This window comes from Typopeltis vanoorti, chromosome 10 (assembly GCF_054136105.1).
Source record: "Typopeltis vanoorti isolate ZY-2024b chromosome 10, IOZ_Tvanoo_1.0, whole genome shotgun sequence".
NCBI classification, from domain to species: Eukaryota; Metazoa; Arthropoda; class Arachnida; order Uropygi; family Thelyphonidae; genus Typopeltis; species Typopeltis vanoorti.
The window spans coordinates 3,758,739-3,774,987 of NC_143558.1; the positions used below are offsets into that span (position 1 = coordinate 3,758,739).

General features: G+C 36.4%; 1 protein-coding gene across 1 annotated transcript in view; it reads right to left on the reverse strand.

Annotated features, from left to right (window-relative positions):
- Nucleotides 1-16,249, reverse strand: part of LOC150102136 (5'-3' exonuclease PLD3-like) — a 181,081-nt gene that overhangs the window by 15,817 nt on the left and 149,015 nt on the right. The window contains exon 8 of the mRNA XM_090399515.1: nt 8,197-8,356. Coding sequence (XP_090255641.1) covers nt 8,197-8,356 — 160 coding nt within the window. The remainder of the gene's footprint in view (nt 1-8,196; nt 8,357-16,249) is intronic.

The window sequence follows — 16,249 nt, forward strand, 5'->3', positions numbered from 1 at the left end:
CATGAGGCATCTTGGAGCAGTGCCATGACTTGAGTTACAAGGAAAGAATGTCATTAGTGCCAAGGAAGTGGTCAGAGATTGTTTGAAAAAAGCAGTATCAGACTGCATTCCCAATGTCAGGAAAATAAACCAAGTGGGGATAAAGTGGATGAGTAGTGATATTAAATAGGAGTTGCAAAAAAAGAAAGCATTGCAGAAGGAATATAAACAACAAGGTTGTTTATATTCCTTCAAAGTGAATACCTTGCATCCCATTGATGCATACCAAATTTCAGAATCTTACACTTGGCAACATTGAACTGACAGTTTTACACTGTTGCCCACTCGTACAATTTATTCGAGTCTTCCTGTAAGGCCACAATAACTGTTTGATTTCTCTCACCCTCTCTCTCTAGTTTTACATCATTGGCACTCAGTTGTATATCACCAGTTAAACCCATTGCTTTTTTGGGGGATGGTATTGAATAGTACAGTGTACTATTCCATTTCTATTCCCACTAGAATATTGTTTTCATTCAAACATGTTTCACTTCTTCCAACAAATTTTGGACAAATAAATTCAGTCAGTGAAACAATTTCATCTTCCTTATTTCTGATATTCTTGGAATTTGTAAATAAACAGAGCAGTTTACTTTTTGTCTGAAACCAGTCTTACCCAAGCTGCCAATTGGTTGTGACTTCTCTACCACACCTTTCCTTCCTCAATTACTTTCATCACCGCTTATCCCAGTCTCAAATACTCTCCTCCCCCTTACTTCTAATCCATTCCATTCCTATGCTGATCACCCCATAAACACAAATTCACTCTCCCCATACTATGTCTCCATATCCACCTGCCTCGCCCCATTTCTCTGTTACTCTTGCATTCCCATTCTCTCTTCATCTCTCACCAGTGGCAGCCTGTACATAAGCACTGTGACACTGCAGTACTCCCAAGGAAAAAATTAAAAATTAAAATTTTGTTTGTGTTTATAAATAATAACAAAGCTTACAATATTACATAAATGCAATACAACATTTTTAAGGTTACAGCTTATGTTTTGACATTGATTGAATAGTTAATAATTGGAACTGTTCGATTAATGCTTTAGATTACGAAACAAATACACTGCTATCTAACGCAGTGTCGATATTATCACGTTCGACCAATCGTAGACAGTCTCGCCGATATTTGTTTGCTTTTGTGATTGCACATTATGAGTCATTCCGATACTGCTCATTTGAGCAGTGTATCATATCATTGGTGCATTATTTCTATGAGATACGAAACTTTTATTATTGGTGCGTGTTTTGGTGAGGGTGAAATATTTTTAATAAACAATTTTTTAATATGTAAATTTATTTATTAATAAATTGGTTACTGATTAGGAAAAAAATAATTTTTTTTTTTTTAAATTTTGTATGTATATGCAGCACCCCCACTTAACATTTTCACCAGCTGCCACTGTCTCTCACACTATTAATATTACCATTACCAAGCAGTTCTCTTCCATTCCACTCTCCTTATTTTTCACTTCATCTCTTCTTCTACTTCTGAATCTTTTGCTTGCATGACATACACTGCACTTAGCTACAGTTTCTTTAATTCACTCACTTCAAAGCCATTTGAATGCAATCCATCACTTTTCTACGATTCCATTCTTCCCTCACATACATGACACACATCTACAGACTGCACTCCATTATCCTCGCATAGCTCTGAGAGCATATCATTCATGATTCTCACTCTTTGTCTCAGCTCATCACCATACCGCAGCTACATACTGATAACTTCCCCAACTATACTGTTGTCTTTCACTTTGGGTTTTTCATCTCTCAAAATCTCCCTTTGCCTTCTATCCTAAGTCCAGTACTAAGCAATATTATTATTTTATTATTATTATTAACATCTGACTTCCATGGAGTAAAACTCTGACTCGTGATGAATGGTAAAGCTGGTGAAAGTCTTGATCATTATGCAGAATGAATGCTCGCTGAAATTAACTCACAGCTCTTTTTTTTGCAATGCCAATGACCTATTATACTGTAGTATATGATCTATCACTTTCATTTCAACAGTTGGCTTCTCTCCCAATTCTTCAGCCAATTTACGTAAATCTTCCTTTCTACCTTTGGTTAAATAAGCCATGGTGCTTAACAATAACTCTCTTTACTGATAAAAAAAATCACCCTTAAAAAGGAATCAATTGCAATTTTTTTTTTTTTTTTTAAATGCCCAGAATGAGATGTATATATTTGGCGATTATGGGACTCATAACTAAATTCAACATATCATTTGTAAACATAGATAAATCTTACAATATTATCAGATAAAAAAAAAAAAACTTCAACTACACAATTTACTACACTTTCAAATACACAAATATATATATATATATATATGTGGATATATAAAAACAAAAAAGAAATAGTTTCGATTTTACACCGCTACTATATAATAACTTAAATCTCAAAACAGAACTATCAAAACAGTATGCAAAAATGAACTATGATAACACTGTCGTGTTCTTTCTCTGGCGAGAAATCACAAGTACTGACTGTTCCAAGATGGAACAAACATGCAAAACAGGACAAATCAGTAAATGCAGAACAGAACAAAATAAATTTAAAATGAAAAAAAAAAAAAAAAAACTATTCTGATTTATCTGGGACGAAAATATAGCTTGAACACTGGCGTGTTTTTCTTTTATCCAAACTATTGTACTACTGTTCCAGGATGGAACAAACTCCGAATGCCATTTTTTTTTGTTTTGTATTAAAACAGACTTTCGCCCAAATAATCAAAATAGAACTCTAAAACATGGGAGCATGCATTTACATAACGAATTGCTCTCACCTTGTAGGTCCTATTGACTGTGCCAGTAAAACTCGGACTCGTGATGAATGGTAAAGCTGGTGAAAGTCTTGATCATTATGCAGAATGAATGCTCGCTGAAATTAACTCACAGCTCTTTTTTTTGCAATGCCAATGACCTATTATACTGTAGTATATGATCTATCACTTTCATTTCAACAGTTGGCTTCTCTCCCAATTCTTCAGCCAATTTACGTAAATCTTCCTTTCTACCTTTGGTTAAATAAGCCATGGTGCTTAACAATAACTCTCTTTACTGATAAAAAAAATCACCCTTAAAAAGGAATCAATTGCAATTTTTTTTTTTTTTTAAATGCCCAGAATGAGATGTATATATTTGGCGATTATGGGACTCATAACTAAATTCAACATATCATTTGTAAACATAGATAAATCTTACAATATTATCAGATAAAAAAAAAAAAACTTCAACTACACAATTTACTACACTTTCAAATACACAAATATATATATATATATATATGTGGATATATAAAAACAAAAAAGAAATAGTTTCGATTTTACACCGCTACTATATAATAACTTAAATCTCAAAACAGAACTATCAAAACAGTATGCAAAAATGAACTATGATAACACTGTCGTGTTCTTTCTCTGGCGAGAAATCACAAGTACTGACTGTTCCAAGATGGAACAAACATGCAAAACAGGACAAATCAGTAAATGCAGAACAGAACAAAATAAATTTAAAATGAAAAAAAAAAAAAAAAAACAACTATTCTGATTTATCTGGGACGAAAATATAGCTTGAACACTGGCGTGTTTTTCTTTTATCCAAACTATTGTACTACTGTTCCAGGATGGAACAAAATTTGAATACTGATATATTCTTTCTCTGGCGAGAAATAAAAACTACTACTGTTCCAGGATGGAACAAACTCCGAATGCCATTTTTTTTTGTTTTGTATTAAAACAGACTTTCGCCCAAATAATCAAAATAGAACTCTAAAACATGGGAGCATGCATTTACATAACGAATTGCTCTCACCTTGTAGGTCCTATTGACTGTGCCAGTAAAACTCGGACTCGTGATGAATGGTAAAGCTGGTGAAAGTCTTGATCATTATGCAGAATGAATGCTCGCTGAAATTAACTCATAGCTCTTTTTTTTGCAATGCCAATGACCTATTATACTGTAGTATATGATCTATCACTTTCATTTCAACAGTTGGCTTCTCTCCCAATTCTTCAGCCAATTTACGTAAATCTTCCTTTCTACCTTTGGTTAAATAAGCCATGGTGCTTAACAATAACTCTCTTTACTGATAAAAAAAATCACCCTTAAAAAGGAATCAATTGCAATTTTTTTTTTTTTTTTTTTAGCAAAGTTTCCGCCAAGTGGTATCCATTTTTTTTTTAAATGTGCCCGAAGTGAGAGAACAAGTACAACATTAGTGTTTGAAAGCAAATATAATTTTCTAGTTAGATCATATACTACAGTATAATAGGTCATCGGCATTGCAAAAAAGAGCTATGAGTTAATTTTAGCAAGCATTCATTCTGCGTAATGATCAAGACTTTCACCAGCTTTACCATTCATCATGAGTCCGAGTTTTACTCATGGAATCAGAGACTCATCGTGGACACACTATCGCATACAATGCTAATCCCACTGTGCCTTAAACTGATTCAATATGTCTACATTCCACTCAACAACTACTCTCCATGCAAAGAACTTTCTCCTCAATCATCTACTCACATCCTCCTTATACAGTTTCCAGGGATGGCCTCTGGTTTTACCTTGTCTCTCATTCTATGAAAAATCTCTTCCATGTCAACCTGGTAATAATCTCTTACTAGATTAAATGTCTCAATCCCCCCCCCCCTCCTCTTACTCCTATTAATGAGGCTTTGCAATTTATATTCTCTCAATCTGTTCTCGCGCTCCACATTCCAAAGCATACTGACCACCTTTGTGAATCTTCTCTGGAAACTTTCTAGCATATCCTTGTCACCATTAAAACCCAGTGACCAAATCTATGCACAATAATCCATGTAAGGCATGATCAAGGATTCATACAACAAAATCATAACCTCTTTTTTTTCTGCATGTCAAGATTCTCTGCATCATTGCCATTATCTGATATGATCACTTCACAACTTGTGCAATGTGGTCCCTGAATTTCAAGTCCTTGTTCATCACCACACCCAGATCCCTCATCTTCTCTACCTCCTTTAACGTTACCCACCAAGTGTATACTTCATATCCCATTGTTGCTTATCTTCTTCTTCTTCTTCCTATCATGGAATATAGGCCATGTGGCCTGTTCTGGTCTCATGCCATCTCTTTCTTGGTCTTCCGATTCTTCTTTTTCCACTTATTTTGTATCTGTATAATATTTTTGGTAGTCTGCTGTTGTCCATTCGATTTAAATGTTCTAGCCATTTTTGTTTATACTGTCTTATGTAGTAATAAATTGGTTTGATTTTTAGTGATTGTAAGATTTCTTCATTTGTTTTGTGGTCCCACTTGGTATATCCAGCTGTTTTTCTGAGGAACTTCATTTCTGCTGTTTGAATTCGTTTTTCATCTTTCCTTTTCATGGTCCATGTTTCGCTTCCGTATAGTAGAGTTGGTTTTGACAAGACATTATATAGTCTGATTCTAGTGTGTTTTTGTACCAGGGATGGCTTAAATATACTATTTATTATGCCATTTACTTTGACAAAGTTTGATATTTTAGTGTCTATGTCTTTTTCTTCTTCGTATGATAGATCACATCCCAAGTATCTGAAAGTGTTTACTTGTTCTAGTATTGTATTATCTATCACTATTTTACTTCTTATTGGGTTTTCTCCTTTGAATGCCATTATTTTTGTTTTTTCTTTGGATATTGTCATATTATATTGCTTTGAGATATCATTTAATGATTTTAATGATCTTTGTAAGTCATCTTCTGATGTAGCTAATACTATTTGATCATCTGCAAATAGTAGTGTATCTATCTTCATTTGCGGGGTCATTTGTATACCAAATGGGTTATGCTGTTTCCAGATTGTTAATATTTCATTTATATATATATTGAAAAGCAGAGGTGAGAGGGTACATCCTTGTCGTACTCCTCTTGATATATCTTTCCATTCTGAGGTGTGTTCTAATTTAACTGCTATTTTATTTCCTGTATATATTTCTTGAATAGATTGTAAAAGTTGGTTTGGTATGTTTAAATTGGTTAATATTTTAAACACTTTTTGTCGACTAATTTTGTCAAATGCTTTTTCATAATCAATAAACGCCACATGTGTTTCTTTTTGAAATTCTCTTCTCTTTTCTATTAATAATTTTAAAGTAAAAATTGGATCTATGCAGGATCGGCCTTTTCGGAAGCCATTTTGTTCTTCTAGTAATTTGTTTTCTACAATGCTGCTTAGTTTCTCTTTTAATATTCCTGCATATATTTTATATCCTGTATTCAGCAGGCTATAAAATTTCAAAACCTTACACTTGGCAACATTGAACTGAACATGCCACTTACCTGCCCATTCATACAATATATTCAAGTCTTCCTGTAAGACCATAGCATCTGCTTGACTCTGCATTGCTCTCCACAATTTTGCATCATCTGCAAACAACTGCATATCATTAGTTAAACCCATCCCAATATCATTAATATACAAATTGAACAACAATTGTCCCAAAACTGACAACTGCAATGCACACCAATAGTGACCTTCCTCTTTCAGGATACTGCGCTTCCATATACAACTTTCTGATACCTATCCAACAGCCAGTCACTGATCCAATTCGTCTGTTATCCAGTCCCATCCATTTCAGTTTATTTAACAGCTTGTTGTGTGGCAGTCATTAAAAGCTTTTGCAAAATTCAACTACACCACTGTATATGCATTTCCCCTGTGAAAGGTATTTTTCACCTTGTTATAGTACATAAGTAAGTTAGTAAAACATAATCTCTCTCTTTAACAAACCTATGCTGATAACTACAGAGAATACTGCTATTATCAACCCATTTCTGTACTCTGCTTCTCACCAATATCTCTGGTACCTTCACCACAACTCCAGATATACAGATTAGCCTATAATTTATAGTCACAGCCTTATCATTACCTTTATGCAGTGGAACAATTTTACCTTCTTTTCACTCCCTTGGAACATGTGCTGTTGTAAGATTCTTATTGAACAGGCATGCCAATGCTACTGCCAATTCCCTGGAACATTCCCTTAGGATGTGTGGTGATAGGACATCAAATCCTATTGCCTTATTGACATCAAGATTATTTATTTCCTCAAATTCCTCCTGTTCACTCACAATTAAGTTGTCCTCTGATATATCCTCTGCACCTAAGTTCCTCATGATTCTTCCCTGATCACGATGAAACACCCTTATAAATTGATCACTGAATATCTCACCAATCTCTTCTGCAGCAGTTACTATTCTACAATTTTCATCTATTAATATCATTTTACCATAATTATTCTTCCTTCTACTTCCCACATATCTAAAAACCTCTCTAGGGTTATTCTTCTTCACCTGATTTGTCGATTTCTGTTCATACTGCACTTTTGTTTTCTGTACTGAGTCACTCTCCTGGCTTGTTCTTTATACTCTTCACAGTTCAAGATAAATAATAGTCATAACTGATTATTACTATTATTTATCTTGTACTGCCTTCAAAGTGCCTTCTTCTGAGTTAAAAGAACTGACAAAAAATTTCTTTGTCAGTTCCCAAGCGGCATTTATTTCCATACCACTCAACTCCTCATTTCATGTTATATCTCCAAGCTGTCTCCTAAGATTGTCATAATCACCGGCCTTGTACTTCCATATATATCATTTCCTCACAGAGGTCTCCATATGGCTGGCCACAACCCAGGTGATCACTTCATGATCATGCTCAGCAACCAGAGGAAAGTGCAAAACCCCACTCACAATTACATCTTCTGATGAAATAATCAGATCTAAAACTTTCAATCCTCCTGTGTCTTCTTTTACATGCTGCCTGAGATAGTTATCACTCAAGAACTCTGAAATGCATCTTATTCCGAAATGCTATTTCTTCATTCCAATCTATACTGCCATAATTAAAATCATCCATAATAATTATCCTTCCTTTGTTCAGTAATCCAAGTTGTTGAAAGATTTCTTCATCACCACTTTCCACATTCTATGGGCTATAGTAACATCCAACTAAATATATCTTCCTTTCAATCTCCACTTTACACCAATATGTTTTTAACTTATACTAAGAATTTCTTCTTAGTATAAGTTCTTCCTTTCAGCTTTATTTGTTTAAAACTTTAAATTACATTAGTCATACAAGTATATTAAATACAATAATGCTTCAAGAAATCAGAAACATACCGTTTCAATATTGTAGAGTGAGCTGTTTAGTGCACTAAGAGAGTCAAGGAAAATCAGCTTATTCAATTCAGCATGATTCTGTGGACTTCCTAACAGGCGCACTTTGATGTGTTTATTGAATATAACTTCTCTCAAAGCAGTGTCTATTACGGACCAATACCTGTTGGGGGCCAGTAAAATTTAGTATTATAATTATTATATTATAAAACATTTTAATTATATAGTTACCAGTAATTACCACATATATTTTGATGTTTTTAAATACAGTCAATTCTAGTTGTAGCAAATATTACAAAGAATTTCTTCCTTAGAACAAATTGCATCATCTGGCCAAGTTTGATAGCATCATTTCCATTCTAAATGAACTTCATTGTTATTATTATTATCAACTTCCATAGATTCATTAAGACTTATTATGGGAGGTCATCCTTAAACAACACAAAGTCTCTCATGTCACTCCCTAAACTCATTCACTGTCTGTTCTTTGTCACCACTCTCTCAAAAGATACAATGCAATGCTCTTACTATTCTCCATGAGAGAAAAAAAAAATCTTCTCACTCTCTTACTCACCTTCCATTTGTAATTTCTAGGGATGGACACTTCTTGTTCTATTAATGAAAACTCTACCCATGCATTTTTGAAAATTATGGAGACAACTACCGTGCTTGAATCCAATTCCGATTCAAACACGGTAGTTGTCTCCATAATTTTCAAAAATGCATTCGGATCACCGTGCAAACCTAAAAGAAAAGAAACTCTCCCCAACCTCCATCTCGTAATTACTTTTCAACAGATGATGTATTACAATCATATCACTTCTTTATCTTCTATCCTAATCAATGTTCCAAAGTCCTGATAACATTTTTGTTATCTGTCTTTTTCTTCTTCTAGGATGTGTCAATCTTTGGATTGACACATCTGAGAATAGTGGTTATAGATTTAACACATCCTAGAATAGTGGTTAAAGAACAAGGTGATTTCTCATTGCCTTCTTAGCCCAAGAGTAGTATTTATGTCTGTAGATATGTGTGTGTTCATGGGGCTGGTTTGTTTGTTTTGAGTGATGAAAAACCCAAGTGTCTAGAGAAAAAAACCTCTACCTCTGTATGAGACCAGCTAACTCACCTTTGATTGAAAAGCCCTGAATAAGATTTTTTGTATCATAGACTGGATTCAAATCCAAGTCTGGAGAGATGGGTAAATGAATGGGGGTATGGGTTTAATGAAGCAAAATGTAAAGTCTTGAAGTTTGGGATACATCGATGGGAGGCTGCATACTAAATTGGAGGCACTGTACTGAAGGAGGTAGAGGGAGACAAGAGATCTGCGGGTGATGATTGATAGAAAACTGAAATTCAGGGAGCATATTGCAAAGGTGGTGAAGGTAACCCAGGGGATTCCTGCAATACTGAGAAGGACGCTGACCTGCAGAGATAAAAGAGTTATCACTCCATTGAAATGCAGAATGTTGTGCATAATTTTCCAGACAGTTGTGTAAGGCATCCACATGTCTTGATACAGCACATACACTGTAGGAACCAATGCTGTTATGCATGGCCACAACGGCAGTAGTAACTTCATTCACTTGTAGTGAACTAATTCTTTTGTGACCTCTGTGAGGTCTAACTTCCAGTGATCCAGTTTCTTCAAAATGATATTAATCTTTCATCACAGAGCAAATGGAGATAATGAATCTTATTAACATTTGTTCTGGCAACAAAATTTGCTGAGTTTGTTTAAGTAGTATAGCTTCAACAAGCAAAGCACATTGTGGAAAGGTTTGTGCATCACTATGGACAGTATTAATAACCAGAATGAAGGGAAACTTTCCTGTCCATCTTTTTTAAATCATCCTGGCACCTGATAAGTTGCGTGTTATGCAAATTCTATACATTTGGTGTTTAAAGTGTCCAATGGTGAATTAATTTTGGAATTACTTTTTTTTTTCTCTCAGATATTGCTTCTGAATGACTCACAATGCATTTCTGCAAACTCTGCAGCATTTGGATTACTGCATAGCACTCCAGAAGGCCTAAAACAGGTATATATACTTTAATTTTGAACATACAGAAATACATTTGGCTGTCTTAAATATATGTCTGTTTTTCTCAGGATCAAAGTTTCTCTGATACATAAAAAAGTCAATACCTATTTCTATTGAGTATGAGGGTGGGCTGAAAAGTTCTCAGCCTAACAATGAAAAAACGAATTTATAATTTAAAAATTATTTTTATTTTTTCAACATGATCTCCCTTAAGACTAATACATTTATTTCAGCGATGCTCCGGCGCCATTATCCTGTTCTTGTAATGGTTCTGCAAAATACCCCTCTACAGCTGCAACAATGTTCCAACAATTCATAGTGCAGATCCCTTAATTTTCCCATTGAAAAAAAAAACACTTTTGTGGGCAGGTGCATTATCCTGATGAAAGATGATTATTTTCTTCTGCAAACCAGGTCTTTTCTCACAAATTTTTTTGTCTAGTCTGGTTAAAAGATCGGAATAATATTCCGCAGTTATTGTTTTACCCTTTTCAAGATAATTAATAAAAAAACGGCTTTAGCATCCCAAAACACCGATGTCATGACCTTTCCTGCTTACGGAACTGACTTTGTCTTCTTTGCCACTGAACAACCGGCTTCTGTCCACTGTTTTGACTGCTGTTTGGATTCTCTTGTGTAATGGTGAATCCAGGTCTCATCCATAGTAATAAATCCGTTTTATTCTTGTTAAAACGCTCCATGCATTGTTCAGAGATTTTCATGAGAATGTGTTTTTGATCTGTTGTGAGCAAGCGCAGCACCCATCTTGAGCAAAGCTTTTTCAAAAATATGCAATTCTTCATGCAAAATATATTATTAAGGCCTCCATGGAGTCAAGAGACTCATTGTGGGAGGTCCTTTCTAAGAAACACAAGTCTATCAAGACTCATCGAGGGAGGTTCCCCTAGGAAACACAAAGTCTGTCATACCACTACTTAAATGCATTGACCGTTCTCACTCTCACCACTCTATCAGGCAATGCATTCCATTGTTCAACCACCCTCCATGCAAAGAAACCATTCTTCACCCTCTTTCTCACAGTTTCCTTTCGTAACTTCCAGGGATGGTCCCTTGTCATGACTCCTTCCTGCTGTTCAACCAAGTGAAAGAGCTCCCCAGTGTCAACCCTGTAACCACCTCTCAACAGTTTAAAAGTCTCAATCATATCACCTCTCTTTCTTCTATCCACCAAACTCTGCAGTCCACACTCCTTCAGCCGATCCTCATAACTAACATTGTACAGTCCTGACACCATCTTTGTTATCTGCCATTGTACCTTTTCCACAGTTAATTTATCCCCTTCAAATCCTGGGGACCAGATCTGAGAACAATAGTATAAGTGTGGTCTGATCAGAGTCTTATACAACGGAATGATAACCCATTTACAACATACACAACTCTCTGATACTGTCGGACAACCAATCCTGAATCCAGTTGACCAATCTGACATCCAGATCCATGTGCTGCAACTTGAATATCAGCTTATCATGTGGCACCCTGTCATATGCCTTTGCTAAGTCTAAGAAAATGTCAGTATATGCCTTTCTCTCATCTAATGCTCTTGTAACTTTATTATAAAAGGCTAGCATGGGACAGCTATATAAAACAAACTACTTGATAGAATGACTTGCAATTTCACATGGATGCTTATGACAGATGTACCAACTATTGAAAAAATATCTCTTGCAGACAGTGTTGCCATCTACAGTCAAGGCCGAAAACTTTTCAAGACCACCCTCGCATAGTCTGTACAGTTTTGCTATATTTTTTTTTCTTACATAGTTTTGTGCAAATGATACTCCACCATATTTACCAATACCTATTAAAATTAAAATGTACTATGTGGAGTATTTGGACTTGAGCTAGTAATGGCAGTGCCCTTGGCTGGAAGACACAGGTTTGAATCTCCAGTGAAAAACCTTTATAAGGGATTTTCAACTGAAGGTGAAGTAGCTGGTTAATGAAAGTTGCTGGAGTTGAGTCTCAACACATGTAGAAATCATACACATTTTGAGACATAACATTGTGTAACTCTTCTGCACATTCCTTCAGTATGCATGCCAATATCTCATCCACCTTGGCTGCTATAATCAAATCAGGTTCTTGGAATAGGTTTTAATACATCCACCTCTTCCACTTATGTTTTTTTTCATCCACTTTTCCATCAACATCCAAAGAGTTAATAGTTTTGCTAATAGGTCTGCCTGGAATGTATACCTTACGGAAGTGAATACTTTACACCCGAGTTATTTTTAGTGGATACATAAAAGCTGCAATATCTGCTGTACTTCTCATGGTTCCTCCCAACTTTGCATCCTATGCAAGCAACTTAATATCTCCATTTAAACATACAGATTAAAAAGAAATGGCCCTAAAATGGATCCTTAAGGCATACCACTTGACTTTCTTCTTCTTGGATACTGCTCCCCAAGAACTTGTTGATATTAGAGAGTCAATCTCCAATCCAATGCACTAATCTAATATTCAACACAATCCATTCTAGTTTAACTATCAACTTACTATGCGGCAATCTATCCAAAGCCTTTATAAAATCTAAATATACAACTGTGTATCCATCTCCCTTGTCAAATGCACCTGTCATCTTCTTGTAATAAGTAAGCAGATTACTAAAAATGACCTTCCTTTAGTAAATCCATGCTGTCCATGGAAAATCACCCATTTCCAAAGCACTAGCTCCACCACTGCTAAATCCCAAAATCGAAACACTCATGTCTTCCGATGCCTCCCACTGCCTGCACACATTACATTCCTGTCTCACAAATGCTACATTCTTAAACAATGGGATGCATACACACTGCTTGCGTAACAAGCTACAAAATCATCAGCTAGGTTATGAATACCGTAATCTTTAAATGGTGGTGGGGGGGGGCTAGAGCTAGTACAAAAACTGGCAGCCACTATGTTGAATATAATCGCTGTATGTGGAGACATTACTGAGATCATAAAATCCTAACTAAATACGATATAATTATACAAAAAAAAACATCACGTCGAATAGCACAAACTTAAAAACTAGTATTGTTAGGCGGTAAAATGAGCAGAGTGATTGAGGCATTGAATATGAGGCGGGAGCGAGCAAAAGAGTTAATTGTATTAATCGGTACAAATGATTTGAGAGAGAACAAAGAGCATGTCAAAATGAATGTCAGGAGACTGCTTGGAAAGATAAAAGAGAATAGTGTGACAGGAAAGGTAGTCAGTGTGTTGCCTAGGTATGATTATGGTGAAATGAGGCGGAGAGCAAGGATTATGAATGATATTCTGGCTGAAATGTGTGAAGAGATGGGAGTACAGTTTGTTAATGTGTGGAATGAGTTTGAGGGATGAAGTGAGCTGTATGGGAGCGATGGACTGCATTTGAGTGGTTGTGGTGTGAGTCGCTTGGAGAGACTACTGCTGGAAAGTAGAGAAGTGAATAGAGAGAGAATGAATCAGATCAAGAGGGGAGTGATGTGGAAGAGCAGGAGAGTAAGACAGGAGAGATTGAAGAAGTGGAAATGAATGGGGAAGTGAGAGGTATGAGTATAGAAAATGAGAGAATGGGTGTGCAAGAGGAGCAGGGAAACGGGGAGGCTCAGGGTGGACAGGGGTACACAGCGTGAGAAAGGTGGATGCTCCAAGAGGAGGTGAGAGCATGTGTAGGCAGGAAAGTAATGGGATGACCAGGGATCGAGAAGAAACAGTTGGAATTGAAAAGGGTTCTAAAATGAAGAAGCAGAAAGGGAAATGGCCCCAGTCTAACATGGAGAGAGATCACATCGAGTGAGTGGTATCAGTGGAACTAGCTGTAGATCCAGAAATGAGTTGTTGTGTTTGTATACCAATGCTAGAAGTATAAGAAACAAGGCAGATGAAATGGTTGCACTAATTGTGTCTGTGCACCCAGAGATTGTCAGAATAAGTGAGACATGGTTAGATGAGGACGACATCCTGGCAAGAATAGAGATGGAAAGGTATTATGTGTTTCGTGAGGATAGAAGGGGTAAAAAGGCAGGGGGAGTGCTATTGATGATAGAGAAAGAGTTATTAAAACCACTGGCCCTATTTCCCTCTTGCATCTCTACCATACAAGGTAGAGATGCAAGAGGGAAATAGGGCCAGTGGTTTTGAGGCAGTATGGTGTGAGATAGAGGTGAATAGAATCAAATACTTGGTGGGATGTTGTTATAGACCTGGTAATGTGGATGGTGGTGATAGTGAAATGTATAGTCAAATAAGCCAAGCAAATAAGAAAGGGGTGATCATTATGGGTGATTTTAATTATGGCAATATAGACTGGAATGAAGAGATAGCAACCGGAAGTAGAGGAAAATGAGTTTCTTGAGTTTTTGAGGGATAACTACCTCAGACAGTATGTAACAGAGGGCACACGAGGATTAAGGGTCTTGGATTTGGTCATCTCATCGGAGGATGTAATTATCAATGAGGTGTCAAATCATCCACCAATTGGTGAAAAGTGACCATGAGGTGATTACCTGGGTGGTTGCTAGCAGTGCAAGGACCCCTGTGAAAAAAGGGTATATGTGGAACTACAAAGGGGGGGGGTGATTATGAAGAGCTCAGGAGACAGGTTGCAGGTGTAGCATGGAATGAGGAGTTAGCTGTAAAAGAGATCAATGCAGCTTGGGGGATTTTCAAAAACTATTTAGTAGATGCAATGTCTAAATGTATACCATGGGTGAGAAGGTTAAATAAGGTAGGTGTGAGATGGATGAATAAAGAGATTAAGCATGCGATACAGAGAAAAAGGGCATTGTGAAGGCAGCATAAGAGAAGTGGAAGTAACCAATTTCATGAGGTCTACAAAGACCAGGCAAGGAGGGTGACTTGGTTGGTGAGAGTAGCTAAAGAGAGGTATGAACAGCAGTTAGCTAATGAAGCCAAAAAGAATCCTAGGGAGTTCTTTCAATATGTAGCCAGCAAAAGAAAGAATGATTATGGAAGGATGACATTGATTGGAGGAAATGGTATAAAGACAGCTGTTGCAGAATGTGTGGTGGAGATACTTAATGAACAGTTCATAAAGATCTTTCGATCTTGTGAATGTGACTTCATGGAGAGATTAAGAGCAGTTGATGATGGGGAGGAGAGACTGACTATAAGTGAGCAAGAGGTGTTTGGGGAGTTGAGAAAACTAGATGTAAATAAGGCTATGGGACTTGATAATATATCACCGCGTATTCTGAAGGAATGTGCCAGAGAGTTGACACCTGCCTTGACATATTTTTTAATACGAGTCTTGCACTCGGTCAAGTTCCTAAGGAGTGGAAGGAGGGCAAGATTGTGCCACTTCATATAGGAAGTGATCGAACTCAAGCATCAAACTATAGGCATATCTCTGTGTCAGGTGTTGTGGTTAAGTTGTTGGAGAAGCTTGTGAGAACTAGGATCCAGAGTTGGGTTGACAACAATGGTATAATCTTTGATGGACAGCATGGATTTGCTAAAGAGAGTCATGTTTTAGTAATCTACTTACTTATTACAATAAAGTGACTGCTTCCTTGGACAGAGGAGAAGGATACACAGTAATATACTTGGTTTTCGCAAAAGCTTTTGATAGAGTACCTCATGATAAGTTGACAGTGAAACTAGAGCAGATGGGGTTCGATATTAGATTAGTGCATTGGATTGGAGACTGGCTATCTGATAGGTATCAACAATTTGTGTATGGGGGTGCAATATCCAGGAAAAGGAAAGTCACTAGTGGAGTGCCTCAGGGGTCTGTTTTGGGGGCCATTACTATTTAACTTGTATATTAATGATATTGGCGAAGATTTGGATGGAGATATTCAGTTGTTTGCAGATGATGCAAAGTTGGGACGAACCATAAAGAGTAGTGAAGATGTTGTGGCCTTACAAGAAGATTTGAATAAATTGAGTGATTGGAGAAGCAAATGGGATGCGAGTTCAATGTTGCAAAATGTAAGGTTTTAAAATTTGGAAAACAAAGATGGGATGCAGAATTTATGCTTGGTGAGAATGTATTG